The sequence below is a fragment of the Heterodontus francisci genome, chromosome 37, assembly GCF_036365525.1.
Source record: "Heterodontus francisci isolate sHetFra1 chromosome 37, sHetFra1.hap1, whole genome shotgun sequence".
Classification (NCBI taxonomy): Eukaryota; Metazoa; Chordata; class Chondrichthyes; order Heterodontiformes; family Heterodontidae; genus Heterodontus; species Heterodontus francisci.
In genome coordinates, this window is record NC_090407.1 from 24223840 (window position 1) to 24242008 (window position 18169).

The 18169-nt window shown below is 42.4% G+C and overlaps 1 protein-coding gene across 5 annotated transcripts in view; it reads right to left on the reverse strand.

Annotated features, from left to right (window-relative positions):
- Positions 1-12054: 12054 nt before the first annotated feature.
- LOC137352160 (Golgi integral membrane protein 4-like) overlaps positions 12055-18169 on the reverse strand; it is a 54508-nt gene continuing 48393 nt past the window's right edge. For all 5 annotated transcript variants that reach the window (XM_068017322.1, XM_068017321.1, XM_068017320.1 and 2 more), the window contains one exon: positions 12055-13737. In XM_068017322.1, the coding sequence (XP_067873423.1) occupies positions 13618-13737 (120 nt within the window). In that variant the 3' untranslated portion in view covers positions 12055-13617. The remainder of the gene's footprint in view (positions 13738-18169) is intronic.

Below are 18169 nucleotides of genomic sequence, written 5' to 3' on the forward strand. Positions count from 1 at the left end.
TGTATTACACACTCACTCTTTCCCATATTTTCTGAAATCTTTACAGGATATGGCCATTCATTGTACACTGTTGTATAAAACCTTGGTATTGTACTGACTCCATTGCAGCTTCTCTGACTTTTCTTGGCTGATTTGGTTTACAAACAAATTTTTTATTTTCTAGCAGCTCTTGCTCATGCTCCTTAGAAATTCAGTAATGCACATACCAGCTCATGGAGATTCCAATTTCCTTTTTTTTTGTTAAATTCTTCAATTACTTCAATGATCAATTCCTAGAGTCTGTCCTATACAATCTTCTGAATCCACATGTCTCGATATTATACATATCAATATTCAACCTTAGTATTACAAATGACAATATTCCAAACCCAGAAAGTACAATCTCAGTATTACAAACTCATTTAGAAATCCCTTCTGAAAACAGATTTATCCTATCAGTTTTCCTCATTGTGCAACCTAGAGAGTTTCAATTTCTGTAGTAAGAGCCACTACATGACTGATCTTTTGCCCTGAGGGCTGAATTATACTCAGCAGAAAGTACTATGCTTTTACATAGAAAAATTGTCTTCCATCCTCTCCTGAAGGTGCAGACTCCTTGTTTTAACTATAACAGAGCATCTCAAATGACCCTGCTTGTGTTCTCACTGGACATGTCATTTACAGTAGGATTCATTGCTCATGATCAGGAATGGGAACGCTAAATGATTTTCCAGCTGTTTAACAGAGAAACACTGAAGCCAATTGCTGCCCCATGTGAGATTAGTTAACTTCACAGACAGGGGATCAAATCTGGGATCTTCCTGGTCTGTCTGGTTTGGTGTTGCACTCGATTTTTATTTATCCACTGAGCCCCAGGGAGAATTCAGCATATTGGAAGCAGAAACAGGATCAGATGTAGTCATGGGTGGGATAAAACTTGCCAAAGGAAAACTGAAAGAGAACCAAGAGTGTTTGCTCCTCATTGCTGATGATGTATAATCAGTGTGATGCAGCAATACACAAGGTGAATGGGATACTGGGTTGCATAACCAAATCAGGGAGTTCAAATCCCAAAAGGTGCTTCTGAACCTGGGCAGGGTCCTAGTCAGGCTGCATCTGAAGTACTGAGTATAGTTCTGGGAAGCCTGTACCTGGAGTACTGGGTATAATTTTGGGAAGCCTGTACCTGGGGTACTGGGTACAGCTCTGGGAAACCTGTACCTGGGGTACTGGGTACAGCTCTGGGAAACCTGTACCTGGGGTACTGGGTACAGCTCTGGGAAACCTGTACCTGGGGTACTGGGTACAGCTCTGGGAAACCTGTACCTGGGGTACTGGGTATAATTTTGGGAAGCCTGTACCTGGGGTACTGGGTACAGCTCTGGGAAACCTGTACCTGGGGTACTGGGTACAGCTCTGGGAAACCTGTACCTGGGGTATTGGGTACAGCTCTGAGAAACCTGTACCTGGGGTATTGGGTACAGCTCTGAGAAACCTGTACCTGGGGTACTGGGTACAGCTCTGGGAAACCTGTACCTGGGGTATTGGGTACAGCTCTGGGAAACCTGTACCTGGGGTACTGGGTACAGCTCTGGGAAACCTGTACCTGGGGTACTGGGTACAGCTTTGGGAAACCTGTACCTGGGGTATTGGGTACAGCTCTGAGAAACCTGTACCTGGGGTACTGGGTACATCTCTGGGAAACCTGTACCTGGGGTATTGGGTACAGCTCTGGGAAACCTGTACCTGGGGTATTGGGTACAGCTCTGGGAAACCTGTACCTGGGGTATTGGGTACAGCTCTGAGAAACCTGTACCTGGGGTACTGGGTACATCTCTGGGAAACCTGTACCTGGGGTATTGGGTACAGCTCTGGGAAACCTGTACCTGGGGTACTGGGTACAGCTCTGGGAAGTTGGTGCCTGGGTATTGGGTACAGCTCTGGTTGCTGTGTCACAAGGAGGCTGCCCAAATCCTATAGAAGTGCAGTAGAGGAAAACAATCAGGCTGATCCCTGGACGAGATGGATCAGCAATGAGGAATTACTACATAAGTTATGGGTTTTCAAGCAAAAAGAGACATGGCAGATGGGACTTTATAGAGGTATATATGGCACCTAATGGGATAGAGAAAATAAATCCAACACAATACTTCCAGATATAGCAAATTAGAACAGGAGGGCTCAGGAAGGGCAAGTTTAGTACAGATGATATCAGGAAGTATCTATACAGAGATGACTAAACAGCTGAAAAAGATTAGCAGGAGTGGTGATTTAGATCAGGACACTGGAGCTACTTGGACAGCTGGATGCTGTAATGGGAAAATGGTTAGGTTGGCTCTGGGAGAATAAAATAAAATGGGCTAAAGAATCCTGCTCATCCAAACCAACCTTGTGATCTAGTGAAGTGGAATTGATTTCTTCAAAAAGATGTCTAAAAAATCTGTTTATGACTTAATGGTATAATGCAGGCAAACATCCACTTTACACATGTCGATGTCACAGACTCTAATATCGGAAACCTGAATATTACAAACCTGGACATTACAAATCATTGGAACACAAGCATAAATATTACAAACCCAGTACTAGAAATCTCAATATTACAAATGCCAATATTCCAGACCTCAATATTACAATCCCCGATAATATAAACCTCAAGACAACAAATCCTGATAGAAACATCTCCTAAAAATCAGACGGCCTTCTGGTCCTTGCCAACCTTCTGTGTGCTTTGCTTACATTATCTATCTCTAATCAAACTCTCAGGACCAGAAGAAAGCTCCCAAGATGGGAACTTGTACACCACATCTAACTCCTGCCAGAGGATCTGAACTGTTTTGTAAGGGCTTTGTGGTTCACATACTAAGTACATTGAAAACAATCTGTGCGAGTTTAGAAAGTGGGCAAAGGTCCAACTCTCCCAGCACATTTTAAAACCAGGCTCCGCACTGCACTGATGATTAAATATAAAACGCACCCTGTGGGAGGATGCCATTCATTGGGGGTCTCCCATTATCCCAGCACCACCAACCCCTGCCATTCCCCACACCACCCCCGAACCCACCCAGTCAAGTTAGGACACAACTCTGGAGTCATAACATCATTGTGAGGTGGAAACCTATAACTGCAGCATAAGTAGGTGAGAATTAAAAATAAATAAAAACTGCTGAACGAGTTTGTAATAAGACAGTTCGAATGCAGTGAGACAATTTAATAACGACAATAGTTTTGTTCATAATTTAAACCCAAGCTGCTCAAGTCTTTCTGTATAACGCTTGACGCAAGAGCCTGCACAGTCCTGACAGTTTGTGGTTTTTACAAAAACTCTGACATTTAGTGATCGGCTGAATTATAAACATCACATTTATCACAACAAAGCTGTCAGCCGTACTCCAGCTGACACAACAGAACCAGTGAAAACTCCAACTGTTGTGACAGATAAACTCAACCAAGCACAGCGCTGAGAATTCAGCTTCTGCGGCAGATTTAAAAACAAAAAGTGAAAGACTGCAGTTGCTGGAAATCTGAAATGAAAACAGAAAATGCTGAAAACACTCAACAGATCAGGCAGCATCCGTGGAGAGAGAAACAATAGTTAAAGGTTTCAGGTCGATGACCTTTCATCAGAACCTCTCCCTTCGAAAGGTGCTGCTGTACGGTCACTGGTGGAAGGGGGACATAATGGCCGGGATTTAACCATAGATCAGAGGTGAGCTGGCAAGATGGATACAGAACTGGCTCAGTCACAGTAGACAGAGGGTAACAGTGGATGGGTGTTTTTCTGAATGGAGGGATGTGACTAGTGGTGTTCCGCAGGGATCAGTGCTGGAACCTTTGCTGTTTGTAGTATATATAAATGATTTGGAGGAAAATGTAGCTGGTCTGATTAGTAAGTTTGCGGATGACACAAAGGTTGGTGAAGTTGCGGATATTGATGAGGATTGTCAGAGGATACAGCAGGATATAGATTGGTTGGAGGCTTGGGCGGAGAAATGGCAGATGGAGTTTAATCCGGACAAATGTGAGGTAATGCATTTTGGAAGGTCTAATGCAGGTGGGAGGTATACAGTAAATGGCAGAACCCTTAGGAGTATTGACAGGCAGAGAGATCTGGGCGTACAGGTCCACAGGTCACTTAAAGTGGCAACGCAGGTGGATAAGGTAGTCAAGAAGGCATACGGCATGCTTGCCTTCATTGGTCGGGGCATAGAGTATAAAAATTGGCAAGTCATGTTGCAGCTGTACAGAACCTTAGGCCACACTTAGAATATTGCATGCAATTCTGGTCGCCACACTACCAGAAGGACGTGGAGGCTTTGGAGAGGGTACAGAGGAGGTTTACCAGGATGTTGCCTGGTCTGGAGGGCATTAGCTATGAGGAGAGGTTGGAAAAACTCGGATTGTTTTCACTGGAACGACGGAGGTGGAGGGGCGACATGATAGAGGTTTACAAAGTTATGAGCGGCATGGACAGAGTGGATAGTCAGAAGCTTTTTCCCAGGGTGAAAGAGTCAGTTACTAGGGGGCATAGGTTTAAGGTGCGAGGGGCAAAGTTTAGAGGGGATGTGCAAGGCAAGTTCTTTACACAGAGGGTGGTGAGTGCCTGGAACTTGCTGCCAGGGGGAGGTGGTGGAAGCAGATACGATAGCGACGTTTAAGAGACATCTTGACAAATATATGAATAGGAAGGGAATAGAGGGATATGGGCCCCGGAAGTGCAGAAGGTGTTAGTTTCGGCAGGCTTGGAGGGCCGAATGGCCTGTTCCTGTGCTGCACTGTTCTTTGTTCTTTGTTCATAGGTGGACAGGAGCCGACCACGGACTGAAAAGTCGGTGGCGCACTCGCTTCCATCTCGCCTGGGGAACCTACCCGTATTTTGCGTGTCCCCGGGCTTCAACTGTTTTGAGGCGGGACTTCCACCCACTTGAGGTAGGAAGTTCCGCAAAATGGAGCTGCCAGCCAATCAGCGGGCTGGCAGCTCCTAGACCCATCAGCGCTACCAGGAGCGGTGGCCACTGCTGGGACTACAGCCCAAGTAAAGATGCCAGGGAGCCTGGAAGTCAGCTAAGCTTTGGTTGCCTCGCCGGGGGTAATCAGTCGGACACCGGTGAGGCAAGGGTGGTTGGCTGGGGTGTGTTGGGTGTTGGGGTAGCGGGCATGGCCCTCCTTCGGGCACAGGGTGCTCGATCATGAGGGACCGCCCCCCCCACCCCAGGACTTTCAAGAGCCACCTGCTTTTGGCAGGCGGCTTCTATCAGATCTAGGATGCCCGCGTGCCACGCATAAAATCCGCATAGATGCGGGCAAAGGCCGTTCACTGGCCATTAAGTGGTCACTTAAGAACCTTGATTGGCCTGAGGCGGGCGCATTTTTCGCCGCCCTACGTAAAGAGGCGGCAGAGGTGGGAGCAGGTTGGGAAGGGCTCCCGGATCCTCTCACTCCATTTTACACCCCCCCCCCCCCCCGTCGCCCCAGCCAACATCCTGCTCTTTGGAGTGGCGTAAAATTCAGCCCAATGAGTCAAAACAGGTGACATGACTGAGGCCAAGCAGAGTTTTTGCTGGACAGCAGCTTCTACATGTATTAAACTGGGCTTACAAAATGTTCTGGGGCTCTCGGCCATTTGAATCCAGAGTCAAATGAAGCAAAACGTGCAGCAACAAGAGTGCAAGGTATTTAATTACACTGTGGAAAGTGGAAACTCCCTGTAGGCACATAGCCGATTGATACATTGGCCCTCATTGTGCTGTGATAATAATGGCGAAACCATCGGTTTACACTGTCAATACTCAACTGAAACTGACAGTAAGTTCAGGAGTCCGCACATGTGCAGAATAATGCAGAAATCCAGAAGTAGCTGTCAGCGAGTCTGCGCTCCTCCATTGGGTCTCCTTTAGAGGTTCCCAACGACTGAAATCTCCATTGCAATCATGAATTAATGAGATCTTCCACTTCCACACGATTAATCTTGCCGTAAAACCTGGGAAAAGGTTACATCCTGTTGAATGAGGTGTAACTGGATTTGTGCCAACTTCAGAACTACTGCTAAACACCTGCACTAGCCCTGAAAAGCTAATTTCATACTTAAGGAATGTCAGATTTCTCCACAATGATTAAAATTGCACATATTTTTGAAAACATTATAAAAAACTCTTTAAAAGTCTGTATCTTTATTTTAGCTTCTATTTCAATACAATTATACATTTATTTTGCTATCTGAAAATTTAAATTAAAAGAAGGATTTTAAGTGTTTTTAATTTCCTCGTTTGCTGTATGTGAATACTTCAACTTGATTGGCTGTCTACCTGCTCGGTGACATCACTGCTGCTGCACACCAAGACACACCCTTGATTTTGTGCCAGATTTAATCTGCCATCAGGATAGGGGGAAACCACATCACAGAGATCACTAGATCTTTGTGGGCAGCTTTCTTTGAAGTCAATGGAGAGCATCCTTGCTTTGCTGCTGACAGCAAAATCCAAGCCATTGTGTTCAGCAGCAGGATCCTGTGCATTAAGACAGGAGGAACTGAACAACAGAGCCTGTTCCATATAAGAACTAACTGTTTAGCATCTGCTTCAGTTTCAGCTCCTCTGAAGATCAACAGCTCAGAATTGTTCAGTGCCCCGACTCTCCATAAGACGTTTATAGGACAGCAATCACGGGGCTGACTGACAAAGAAACCCGCTTGCTGGAGTTGGGCTGGTTTTAGGCCTCTGGGCAAAAGCATTTCTCGTGTCAATACACTCTCTCCTGCTGGAAAACTGATCCCATCCTCTTTAGCTGAGTGGTAAATATTGGAGAATTCCACATTTTAACCATCTTTAATTCTTATGTTAAATTTGTGCCCTTCTGTCAACTAATGCAAACAATCTCACCACTTTTTACCTTATAACAACTTTCACAAACTTGAGAAACTCAAACTGGTTAACTTTCATAGCTCTAGGGGAAAAAGCTCAAACTGTCAAATCTTTCTTCATAATTGCAGCCCCTCATACTGCTGGTAACATCCAAGTGAATCTCTTGTAATCTTTTCCATTGTTTTATATTCCCCTTATAAAAGGGTGCCCAAAAGTAGGCAGAACACTGTAATTCAATTATAGCCTAAAACTTTTAAATGACTCCTTTGTTTTTGTGTGCAATGACTGTAGTTCAGGATTGTCCAACATGCTCTCCACATGTGGCGAATCGGCCTCAGACATGTAACAAATTGATGCTGTTCATTTTTAGGGCCACAGCACACTGAGTTGTGTTAAAGTTGTAGCGGTGGGTATGAGTGTGGGTGTCACTCACTACACTGCTATTTGTTGCCCATCCCCTAATTGAGCAAGAAAGAATCATCCATGTTCTGTTAGACAGGAGTCACATATCAGTCAGACCGCAACTATGTTTATCATAATATAGTTCAGTTGTCAGGTTTCGAGTGAACTGAAAGCTGAAGTGCCACTTGCTCAATGAAACAAGAAAAATAGTCCACCGCCTGTTACTTTCTCTGTCCCTGTTGTCTTTGGGTGCCTCTAAAATGACAAAACATTTAGAACTTGTTATGAAAGTGATTCTATATTTTTTGTTAAGTAAATGTTTTTGAGGACTTATATTTAAATTGTGGAGATGGATTCATTGGAAGGCTGAAGATTTCATAGAAACTGGATTTTGCTTTGTTGTTGACACTTCATTGAAAGGACACCGAGATGTTATTTAAAAACAGCCTTGCTGGAAGTCATGTGCTTTAAGCAATAAACAGAAACCTTGGTGACCTGGGGAAGATATTTACAGAGAAATGACAGGTCAAGATTTATAGGGGCCAGGAGGCTTGACTCTTGAGATATTGTTTTTGGTTTCACTTTGGACAGTGTGTTGGGGTGTGAACTGTTTTGAAAAGAGTTGGAGAAAACCAGCTAAGAGAGCAGCCACCATCAGCTCACCCTCTTCCATCTCTTTGAGAACTCCCTGAGAATCGAGTGTAAGAAATAGAAAAACTGATGCTGCATTTCTCCTGAAAAGCCTGCCAGAAACCCCTGATGCCGCATTTCTCCTAGAAAGCCTGACAAACTGATCCTCAATGCCCCCGGAAAAGAACTGCTCGAGAAAGAACACAAGAACGCAAGAAATAGGAGCAGAAGTAGACCATATGGCCCATTGAGCCTGCTCCACCATTCAATATGATCATGGCTGATCTTGGGCTTTAATTCCACTTTCCTGCTGGCTCCCCATAACCCTCGATTCCCTGCGAGACCAAAACTCTATCTATCCCAGCCTTAAATGTATTCAACGATGGAGCATCCACAACCCTCTGGAGTAAAGAATTTCAAAGATTCACAACCCTTTGAGTGAAGCAATTTCTCCTAATCTCAGTCCTGAATGATCAGCCCCTTATCCTGAGACTGTGCCCTGCGTTCTAGATTCCCCGACCAGTGGAAACAATCTCTCAGCTTTTACCCTGTCAAGCCCTTTCAGAATCTTGCAATTAGATCGTCTCTCGTTCTTCTAAACTCCAGAGAATATAGGCCCAATTTATTTAGCCTCTCATCATATGACAAACTCCTCATCTCAGGGACCAACTTAGTAAATCTTCACTGCACCGGTTCCAATGCAAATATACTCTTTCTCAAAGCCCAGTGACAGCCGTCTATGTGTATTTGGGACACCAGACCAAAAAGGGACAACTGACTTCTTTCCATATCTTCTCTTTCTTCTTCAAGAATTAGCAAGTATTTGGCCAGAGTGTTCTTTTCTGTCTTTCTTTTGTAACAGACCTCTGCAGAGAGAATTTCAGTTTTTTTTTCCAGTGTGAGAGAATTTCTGTCTGGGGAATTTAAAAGGGGAACATTCATAGTTCAGTCTATATGTTAATACTTTGCTTTGTTACTAGTTAAGTCTTGTTTTACAATAAACTGATAATTTTGTTGCTCATTAAAGAAACCTGGTTGGTGTATTTTATTCTGGGATAAGGAGTAGAGTATATGAATAACTTCATCAGTAACTGGGTAAACATTTAAAAAAGTATATGTTGTGACCTGTGGAGAAGTGGAACTAGAAAAGACAGTACACTCTTCCCACCTCAGTTGTAACAATCTACAGGACTGCTCTGTGAAGCACAATGAAAGCAGGGCCGGCCTTTGGAAGGAAAGCAGTCTGATTGCTTTCGAAATTTTCTTGAGGAATTTCGTGAAACGGGGGATGCTAACTTAAGAATTTTGTTTTGTTTAGAAAAAAAAACTACCAACCAGCAGCTAAACAGTTGTGGTGCGTGAGTGACAGGCAGTGCTGCACAGTTGCCAATGTGTGTTGAAATGTGCAATCTTGGCAAGCTGGGGCAGTGTAGCAACATCCAAATATGTTCAGCCTTCATCTGAATAGATTGTTTGAAATGAGTGATTGAGAGGAATAGGCGCTATTAGCATAAAAGGAGAGATTACAGGAGGTTGACCATGAGCCAAAAGTCTAGTAAGTGGCTGGATGCTGTGTTGAAAATGGCAGGTGATAGCGCATAAGCAAAGCAAGAGTCAGAGCACAGAAGCCAAGATGTAGAGATTTATCTATTCTCTTCCCTCCCAAGTCTCCTAATATATCAACTCTAATAAAATATAGTCCACTCTTGAAGAAATTAGTTTTTTTTAAATAAACTGGAGCACACCATCAGAAACCAAACACAGTTAATAGATTGTCACCACCCTTTGAGAATGTATACAGCAGGCTTGCTTTGCAGAATACTTGAATCACAAAACCCTTTTGAAGTTGTTCGCCTGGCTCTGGCAGTGAGCGTATAGGTCTTGTTTGCTGATGGTTTAAAGCCTCAAAACTATTTTCAAAAGAATGCGCATTTGTTTCATCAACATTGCATTTATTTCGTATTACATGGTGAATATGGTGACCTGATCACTACAAGTTTGGCAAGCATCGAAATCCTATTGGACAACACTGCTCTAGATAGAAAAACAAGGATTTAATTCACCTTTTGTTTTTGTGGCTTTATCTATTTGCACTCCAAATTGTTATGACCTGTACATCAGAACACCAAGCTGGACCCGTACTCCATTTAAAATCATACAATTTAAGGTATATTTCCACACCCCATTCATGCATGAAAATGTTCTTTATATTTTTCAATATCTCTACCTATCAAAGAACAAAGAACAGTACAGCACAGGAACAGGCCGTTCGGCCCTCCAAGCCTGCGCCGATCTTGATGCCTGCCTAAACTAAAACCTTCTGCACTTCCGTGGACCGTATCCCTCTATTCCCATCCTATTCATGTATTTGTCAAGATGCCTCTTAAACGTCGCTATTGTACGTGCTTCCACCACCTCCCCCGGCAGCAAGTTCCAGGCACTCACCACCCTCTGTGTAAAGAACTTGCCTCGCACATCCCCTCTAAACTTTGCCCCTCTCACCTTAAACCTATCATTCTGCAGTCTTCAACAGTCCACTACAATTTTTACTATGTTCCCAATTCAGCAAGTTTCAGGATTGCGTTTAATTCTGAAATGCAGTTCAGTTATATATTTAATAACTAACTCACAGACGCTGGTGGAATACCACTTAACTTTTTTAATCCTTTTTAGCCATCCCTTTTAAATTTGGTATTATCCTTACGACAAGACTCTTATGTGAAACCTTATTAAATACTTTCTGAAAATCCATACAAAATCACATCCACTGCATTTCCTCAATTTATCCTCCCAACATAATTCTTTGAAGGTGTAACAGAGATGGTCAAGTAAGACTTAACTTATAGAAATCCATACTGACTAGCTCCGATTAACTTATTTCTCTAATTATAGACTCGAGAAGTTTACTAACAACTGAAATAAGAAAACTGGCCTATAATTTCCTGGCTTTTTGAAGATGTCCTCCAGTCTTCAGGCAGAATTCTTCCTTTCCACCACTTTCTTCCCTCGGGATCTTCCGATGTAAACCTGTAGGTCCTGATGATTTGTCTACTTCAAATTTAAGTAACTTCTTTAGCACTCTCTCTTGGACTAATAATCTCCATTAACTGTTCTAGACCAACTTCAGTTAGTTCTACAATCTCTATTTTCACCTTCTCCATGAAAACTGAGGCAAGGACCAGGATTTTATTCTGGCAGCGGGGGTCTTGACACTTGGAAAAAGTGATGGTGAGATTCCCGCATCACCTCTTCTCTAGAAGGCCCGCCAAATCTAGTGCCAAGCAGGCACTTGTGGACAGCGGTGGGCCTTTCAGAGGATCAAGGACCCCATTGCTGGAAGTCCTGTCCTTGGAGAGCTGCCGGCCAATCAGAGGCAGGCAGCTGCAGTGCCACCGCAAAGGCAGTGGCTGCTGCTGGAGGAGCACCTGCCAGAGGCCAGGGAGCATCGCTGGAGCCAGGCCACAGGTAGGTCAGGGCGGGACAGGTCTCATGGGGGAAGGGATCAGTAGCATGGGCAGGTGAGTGACGCTCAGTGGGTCCCACCCTTCCCGATGCCTGCTCCCTCATTCAGGCACCGTGCCTTTTAATGAGGGGACCCCCTCCATCTCACCCACAGCCGGGAAGTAGTCTGCACGGTTTTTTGTGCCGTGCTTCCCATGCGGTAACAGAACCGCCCACTGCATGGCTAATTATGGCTGTGGCGGGAAGGCCATTCACAGACTTCCCACCCTGGACAAAATTTTGGTGGCGGCGGGAATCCGCCCCTCCCCCCACACCCAACTATACCACCCGATTTTATGCTCTCCTCGTCTAGAGCATAAAATTGCCCTAAAACGTCTTTATTTCGCATCTCTGCCATTCCCTCCATTTCCTTCACAAGCTTGCCTCCTTTAACTATTCCATTAATGCATATGTCTTTTTGAAAAGGGTTTTCAAATCATCCATTCTGTTTTTGCTGAATTTTTTCCTCATACCCCTTTAGCCTTTTAATTTTCCTTTATATTGTGCTTTTTTTTCTTTAACATTGCCCTGGCTTTGACATTCTTGCTTTGGGAAGAGGAGAAACATATCAGAATTTTATTAACTAGTGATGTATTGGTAAGATAATTGGAAAGCATAGTTACAATGTCTCACACACTTATAATCTCACATACGCACACACAATAATTGCCAACAGACTGTACACTGTCATCAGTGACATTTAATTTCAAGTGTAAAAAAACCTCAATATTTGGACTTTGAGCACAGAAATTACAGAGCATAAAATGTCTGAGATTATAAACACTGTGGTATTGGAGGATCTGCAAAATCGTGTTGCTGTGAGACAGAGTCTGCTCCACAAGGACTGCAAAAGGCACCTAGATTTGGTCACAAAATTTGAATTTTGAGCAGAATGATGGATACCATGTGTCTGATGCACACACATACACGATAGAGTGCAACGTGTCGCTCATTAATGGTCTGATACCGACCCTGGTATCACAGCTACTGGCCAATGTCTGAGAATTTGAAGCATTTTTGAAAAGGTTCCTTTCCAAACATTACTGAGGAAGAACGAACTATTAAAATATTCGGTTAGAACTCCATGATAAAAACAGGATCAATCACTGCCTCACTTACTGTACTCTCCATGGACTCAAAAGATGGGTAAATGTACCCAACTGCACAAAGTGAATGGATAGAATCTCTTGCTCCTGCCCAGATCCCGGACTCCTCAATCCAGCTCCACCAGCTGACTATGTGACATCCTCCTGCAACATGTGAACTGGCATAATGAGAGAAAGTGGTGATTTTATGCTGTCGACTGACTTAGGAAAGAGACAGAAATCACTCGGCAGCTGCAGAGGGGTTCTATGGTTAAGGTTTAAATTAAGAAACCCAGATGGATGCCAAGGCCTCTCAGTAGGAGAGATGGTGATGTAATTGAAGAACCAGTAATTAGATGACACTAAGTTTGAGTTTAAAAGCTTGTAGATTCTGCAATGAAAGAAAGACCAAGGGAAGATGATTTCCTGGGTTTGAGTCTATGCCTGTGCAGTGAAGTTTAATGACATCAATACTGTAAAAAGGAAATGAACAAATTCTGCAGGTCATTTTGTATTGCTGTACCACAGACAGTCTCTCTCCACCGACTCTGTGGGATCAAACCTTCTCCAGATTCCATGGGATCAATTGCACAGAAACATGTGGGAGTCACATAAAACTTCCAGGGAATGATATCATAAAAAGAAGCTAATATGCAATTTGCTGGGCTAGAGAGAACTGGAGAGTTAATGGACTATACATTCATCACTTTAGTGTTCTCATTATTTGGCTGAACTGTCTGTTTATTTGTCGTTTCTAGTTCACTCAAGGTGATGCCATTAATGAGACATTCTTCAAATGCCATTCGACTAAGGAGTCTCGAATTGAATATTCACCACAGTCCATCACCCTTACATAAATAATTTGATCAGGCAAAGCAAAGCATCTCCTGTCATGAATACTTCCATCAAATGTCATCACTAGACAAAGTCACTGTGGTCAGGGTGGCTGTAAGAAGATTAAATGTAGTTTGGGAAAAATTAAAGTTTAGATATCAGAGGTCAGCCTCAGTCTTGCATTTCATGATTTAAAAAAAAATCCATCGAGACAGGATCCAACTCCCGCCAACAGCTTCATTCTTAAATTCATCTCCCCAACTCCTCACTTTTGGAACAAGAAACTGCCCCAGGTTCACACCTCTGAGTTCCGTCCCTGTCTGGATTCAGTAATCTTCTTCTTTATTGCCTTCATCATCTACGATTCCAGCAACACCTTCATTGGCATCTTGATGAATGAAGCCAGGATCTTCATGGTCATCGTCTATCTCCCCTCCATTGTCCTCCTGTCCCAAGAAGCACACAAGATAAAATGGAACAAATGCAAATGGAAGGGTGCCACCTCAAGCCCATCTAACAATAGCACTATAAATGTCAAAACCTGAATGAAGTGAGGACCTCTATACAGCTGATCTTCTCACAGACTGTATATTTACACACAAATGCCTTTGATAGTCAGAGAATTCCATCTGTAAGTTTTACTCCTGTCCATGTCATACCAGCCCACATACATCATGGCGGACTTTAAAATCAAAATGAGATTCCCCATGGGGCCACATAAGTTTACAATACAGAAGCAGGCCATTCATCCCATCGTATCTGTGTTACTCTTTGTTAAAGCAATCTAAAATGAATTTCATTACACCAACTATGCTCTCCCTACAAGTCTGTATCTTGCTCTGCTTCAAATACCCACTTTTGCCTTAAAAGATGTGATGGTCTATACCTCAACGACTGCATCGAAAAACATTCCATTCTCCCAACTGCTCTCTGCAAAAAGAAGTTTCTCCTGGCCTCTTTTTGTGACAATTTTAAGTTGATGGCCCCTCATCACTGACTTTCCAATGACAGGAAAAAGTCTTTCCTTATTCAGGTTATTAAAATCCTTCTTCATTTTAGAAAGCTTGATTGAATTTATTCCTAGCCTTCTATTCTCCAGTGAGATCAGTCCTAATTATCTCAAGTCTCTCCTAACAATTTTAATTTATCATACCTGATAACACCCTGTTGAATCTACATTGTATGCTCTCTATGGCTTCTAACCTACTCTCACTTTCAGGGAATTATCTATGTAAACTCCTAGGCTTCACTGTTTACCTACATCTTTCAGTGTCTTTCTCCTGAGTATATATTGAAAATCCTTATTTTTCTTTCTAAAATATTTCACCTCATTTCTCCAGATTAAATTACCACCTGCCTGACCATTCTGCCAACAGTCCTTGCTGTTTGTTAAATCCCCTCAACTTTTGTGTCATTAGCAATTTTCAATATTGCATTCTCCATACTTAAATCCAAATTATCTACACACAGAGAGCAAAGTGGACCCATGCCAGCACTGTTTGCTGGCGTACACCACTGTCAACCCTCCTTCATTCCAAACAACACTCATTAACAAAATCTTTGTTTTCTGTTAGTCAGCAAAACCATCCATGCTGCTGCATTTCCTCACGCCACACACACAAATTTTTCTAATGAGCCTCAAGTGAGATACTTAATCAAATGCCTTATGCCGATCAATATACTGCATTCCTTTATCTACCAGTTATGTCTTCAAAATGGCCTTCAATAAGCCGGAACTATCTCTGCTTGATAATCCCATGCAGTTCTAAATGCCCACTAAATTAATCTCATAATTAAGATTTTGCCGAGAACTGATGTTGCACCAGCAGGTCTGCGATTCCTCAGTTTATCCACTCACTTTATCTCATCTCTACTGCTTGGGCAACCTGTAATACAAATTAAAAATTGTCCATTTCCTTGTCTAACTTTTTAAACTCACTCTTAAATTCCCTAAACGTCCTTTAGGGAATGAAATCTGCTGCCCATACTTAGTCTGGTCTATATGTGACTCCAGACCCACAGCAATGTGATTGACTCTTAGCTGCCCTCTGAACTAACCTAGCAAGCCACTCAGTTGCATCAAAAACACTGCAACGGAAAGCTGTAACATGGCACAGTGGGAGTAACTTCACCACAGGGACTGCAGCGGTTCAAGAAGGCACCTCATTACCACCTTCTCAAGGGCAATTAGGGATGGGCAACAAATGTTGGCCGTGCCAGTGATGCTCACGACCTTGAATGAATAAAAACGGAAAAAACTGGTGCAAAATATTTAAGATTTCACCATATCTTCATTTTCCACAATGAGAACAGTCCTATGCTCTCAAAATATTCTTCTACTTTTTACAGGCTTATAAAAGGCCCCACTATTTCCTTTTAAATCACCTGCTAGCTTTTTTTTTTAATACTCATCTTTTCATCTCTCCACCACATTTTCTATATTCCTCATTTTCTTTCGTATGCTTAGCTGTGGTTTTATCAGGTGCTTCCCTTTCGAGTTTCAGTTTAGCTTTAATTTGTCTATTTATCGAAACAATTGTATCCTTTGATATAACCTTATAAGAACCCATCATTTTCTGAACCCCAACCCCCATCACATATTTGAAGATTCTTCATTGATGATCTGTCATCCTGTTGGCTAATTTTTCTGCCCTGTTGATTTGGGCTAAATCCCATAACTCACTGAAGTTTGCCTCTTGCCAATCCAGCACCCTGCTCTTGGATTTTAAAATATTTTTTCTTGGGTTTTGGGCAATGCTGGCAAGGCTGCATTTATTCCCCATCTCGGAGAGGATCATGGCAGACCTTCCTCTGGAATCGTTTCAGTTCTTGCAATGATAGCACTTCCAGGATGGCATTAGGTTGGGAATTTCAGGATACTGACCCAGTGACAATGAAAGAATGGTGATACATGTCCAAGTCAGGATGATGTGAAACTTGGAGAGGAACTGGGAGGTGATGCTGTTCCTTCACTATCTTTTTCTATTTTTACGCTGTAACTAATTATATTGTTGTCACTATTTTCCCCAATTGTTCGCCTACTCTGACATCTGTAACTTCATTTCATTTCCTAGGACTACCTCAAGCATAATAAACTGGGAGGCAGTCTTGGATGCATTCTAAACAGTGTCGCCCACTTGGATCACATGCATTACCTTTATCTGGGGCTACCCTGGGATAGTTAAAAAAAAAAATGTCATGCAATATTATTGCCCTGTTGTTCTTGCATATATCTCTGAACAGATTCCCCTCCTCCACCCCCAATCCCACCTCCCTCTAGCTCATCTCCACTGCTTGGGCAGCCTGTAATGCATATGGAAAATTGTACCATTTTCTTGCTCCCTATTAAATACCACAACTGATGCCACTTGTGCTAACATTCTGTATTCTAATAACCCTATGTGCAAAAAAAAAAATCCTTCTAATCCACTACCCCCACTTATGGTTTTAGCACTAAACCTGGGGTTTATGCCCCCTTGTACCAGACTCATTGACTAGTGGAAATAATCTTTTACTATTACCCTCTCAAACCCTTTCAAAATTTGGAACATTTCAGTTTTATTCCTCCTTAATCTTCTCTGCTCCAGTAAATAAAGCGCTGTTTTCAAGTCTGTTATGATAACTTTATTCTTTCAACTTTGGTAACATCTTAATGAATCTACCTTATACCTTTTCTGTGGCTCCAACATCCTTTCTATAATGGAGGATTCAAAACTATACACAAGGACCTTCAGTATCATCATCTCAGTCCTGTATTCAATGCCCATTTGTCCTTTTAATATTCAGTTTTCTCTTCTTTCTCAATTCTGCTTTTAAGGATCTGTCACAACTGTACCCCTGGATCTCCTTGTTCATGCACTCCCACTGACAATTGTATAATTCCCTGTCTTTTTCCTAAAACATATTACTTCACATTTTTCTACCTTGAACTGCATTGGCCATATGTTTGCCCACTCCCTCCTGTAATCTCCAGCATTATTCCTTTTAGGTTACCATGGACCACTGTCTCATTAGCAAATTTTGATATTATTCCCTATTAGGGTTTGTCCAGCCTATTTATATACATGAACAGCAGCACACATTGCTGGGACAAATTATCTCATCAACCATCCATTTCAATCCATTTCCTACTTTTCTTTAGCCATCCCTCTATTCAAATGGTTTGAAGTGGATGGTTGATGAGATGGTTTGTCCCAGCAATGTGTGCTGTTCCTCAATCATCACAACTCATTATTGTTTTAACATTTCATTCAAACAGGACTGAGGGATTTGGAGAGTCTGTGTTATTTTCCCTCCTAGTTTGAAAACTGGAATTAATTAACTGGATTTTAAAAATTTCAGAACTCATCAATACACAGAGTCAGTCTCCATCAAATAAAAGCAGTCAAGAATTTTCCAAACTCTGATTCAGAAAGAATATACAAGAAAGTACAAAGCATTAATTTATAAAGTACTTGTTAATAAAAGGTGCAAACTGGATTTGAGATGGAACGTACTAGGGTTAATGTGGGCGAGTATTTAAATTAAAAGAGTTTCCTCCCAGATCTGCTAAAAAATATACCCTTCTTTTCAGGAGATTCCTCTCATATACTGGGCTTTGAAGCATGAGAATGAAGCTCTGCAGAGACCTGGACAAAGCAATCTCAAACACGAGGAATTCTTTATAAAGAATTCTGAATAATTATAATCTCTAATCTTTATTGATACATATTTGTTTAAACAGAGTTCTGATGGCACGATCATGGGGTCTGACTATTGCTAGAGTGGCTCATGGTTATTGCTAGGAACCCAGACGAAGGATACTTCAGTTCCCGCTGAAAGCCAAGCAGAGAAAATCCTCTGTCAATTGACGGCACTCAGCTCAGTCTGAAAAATGAT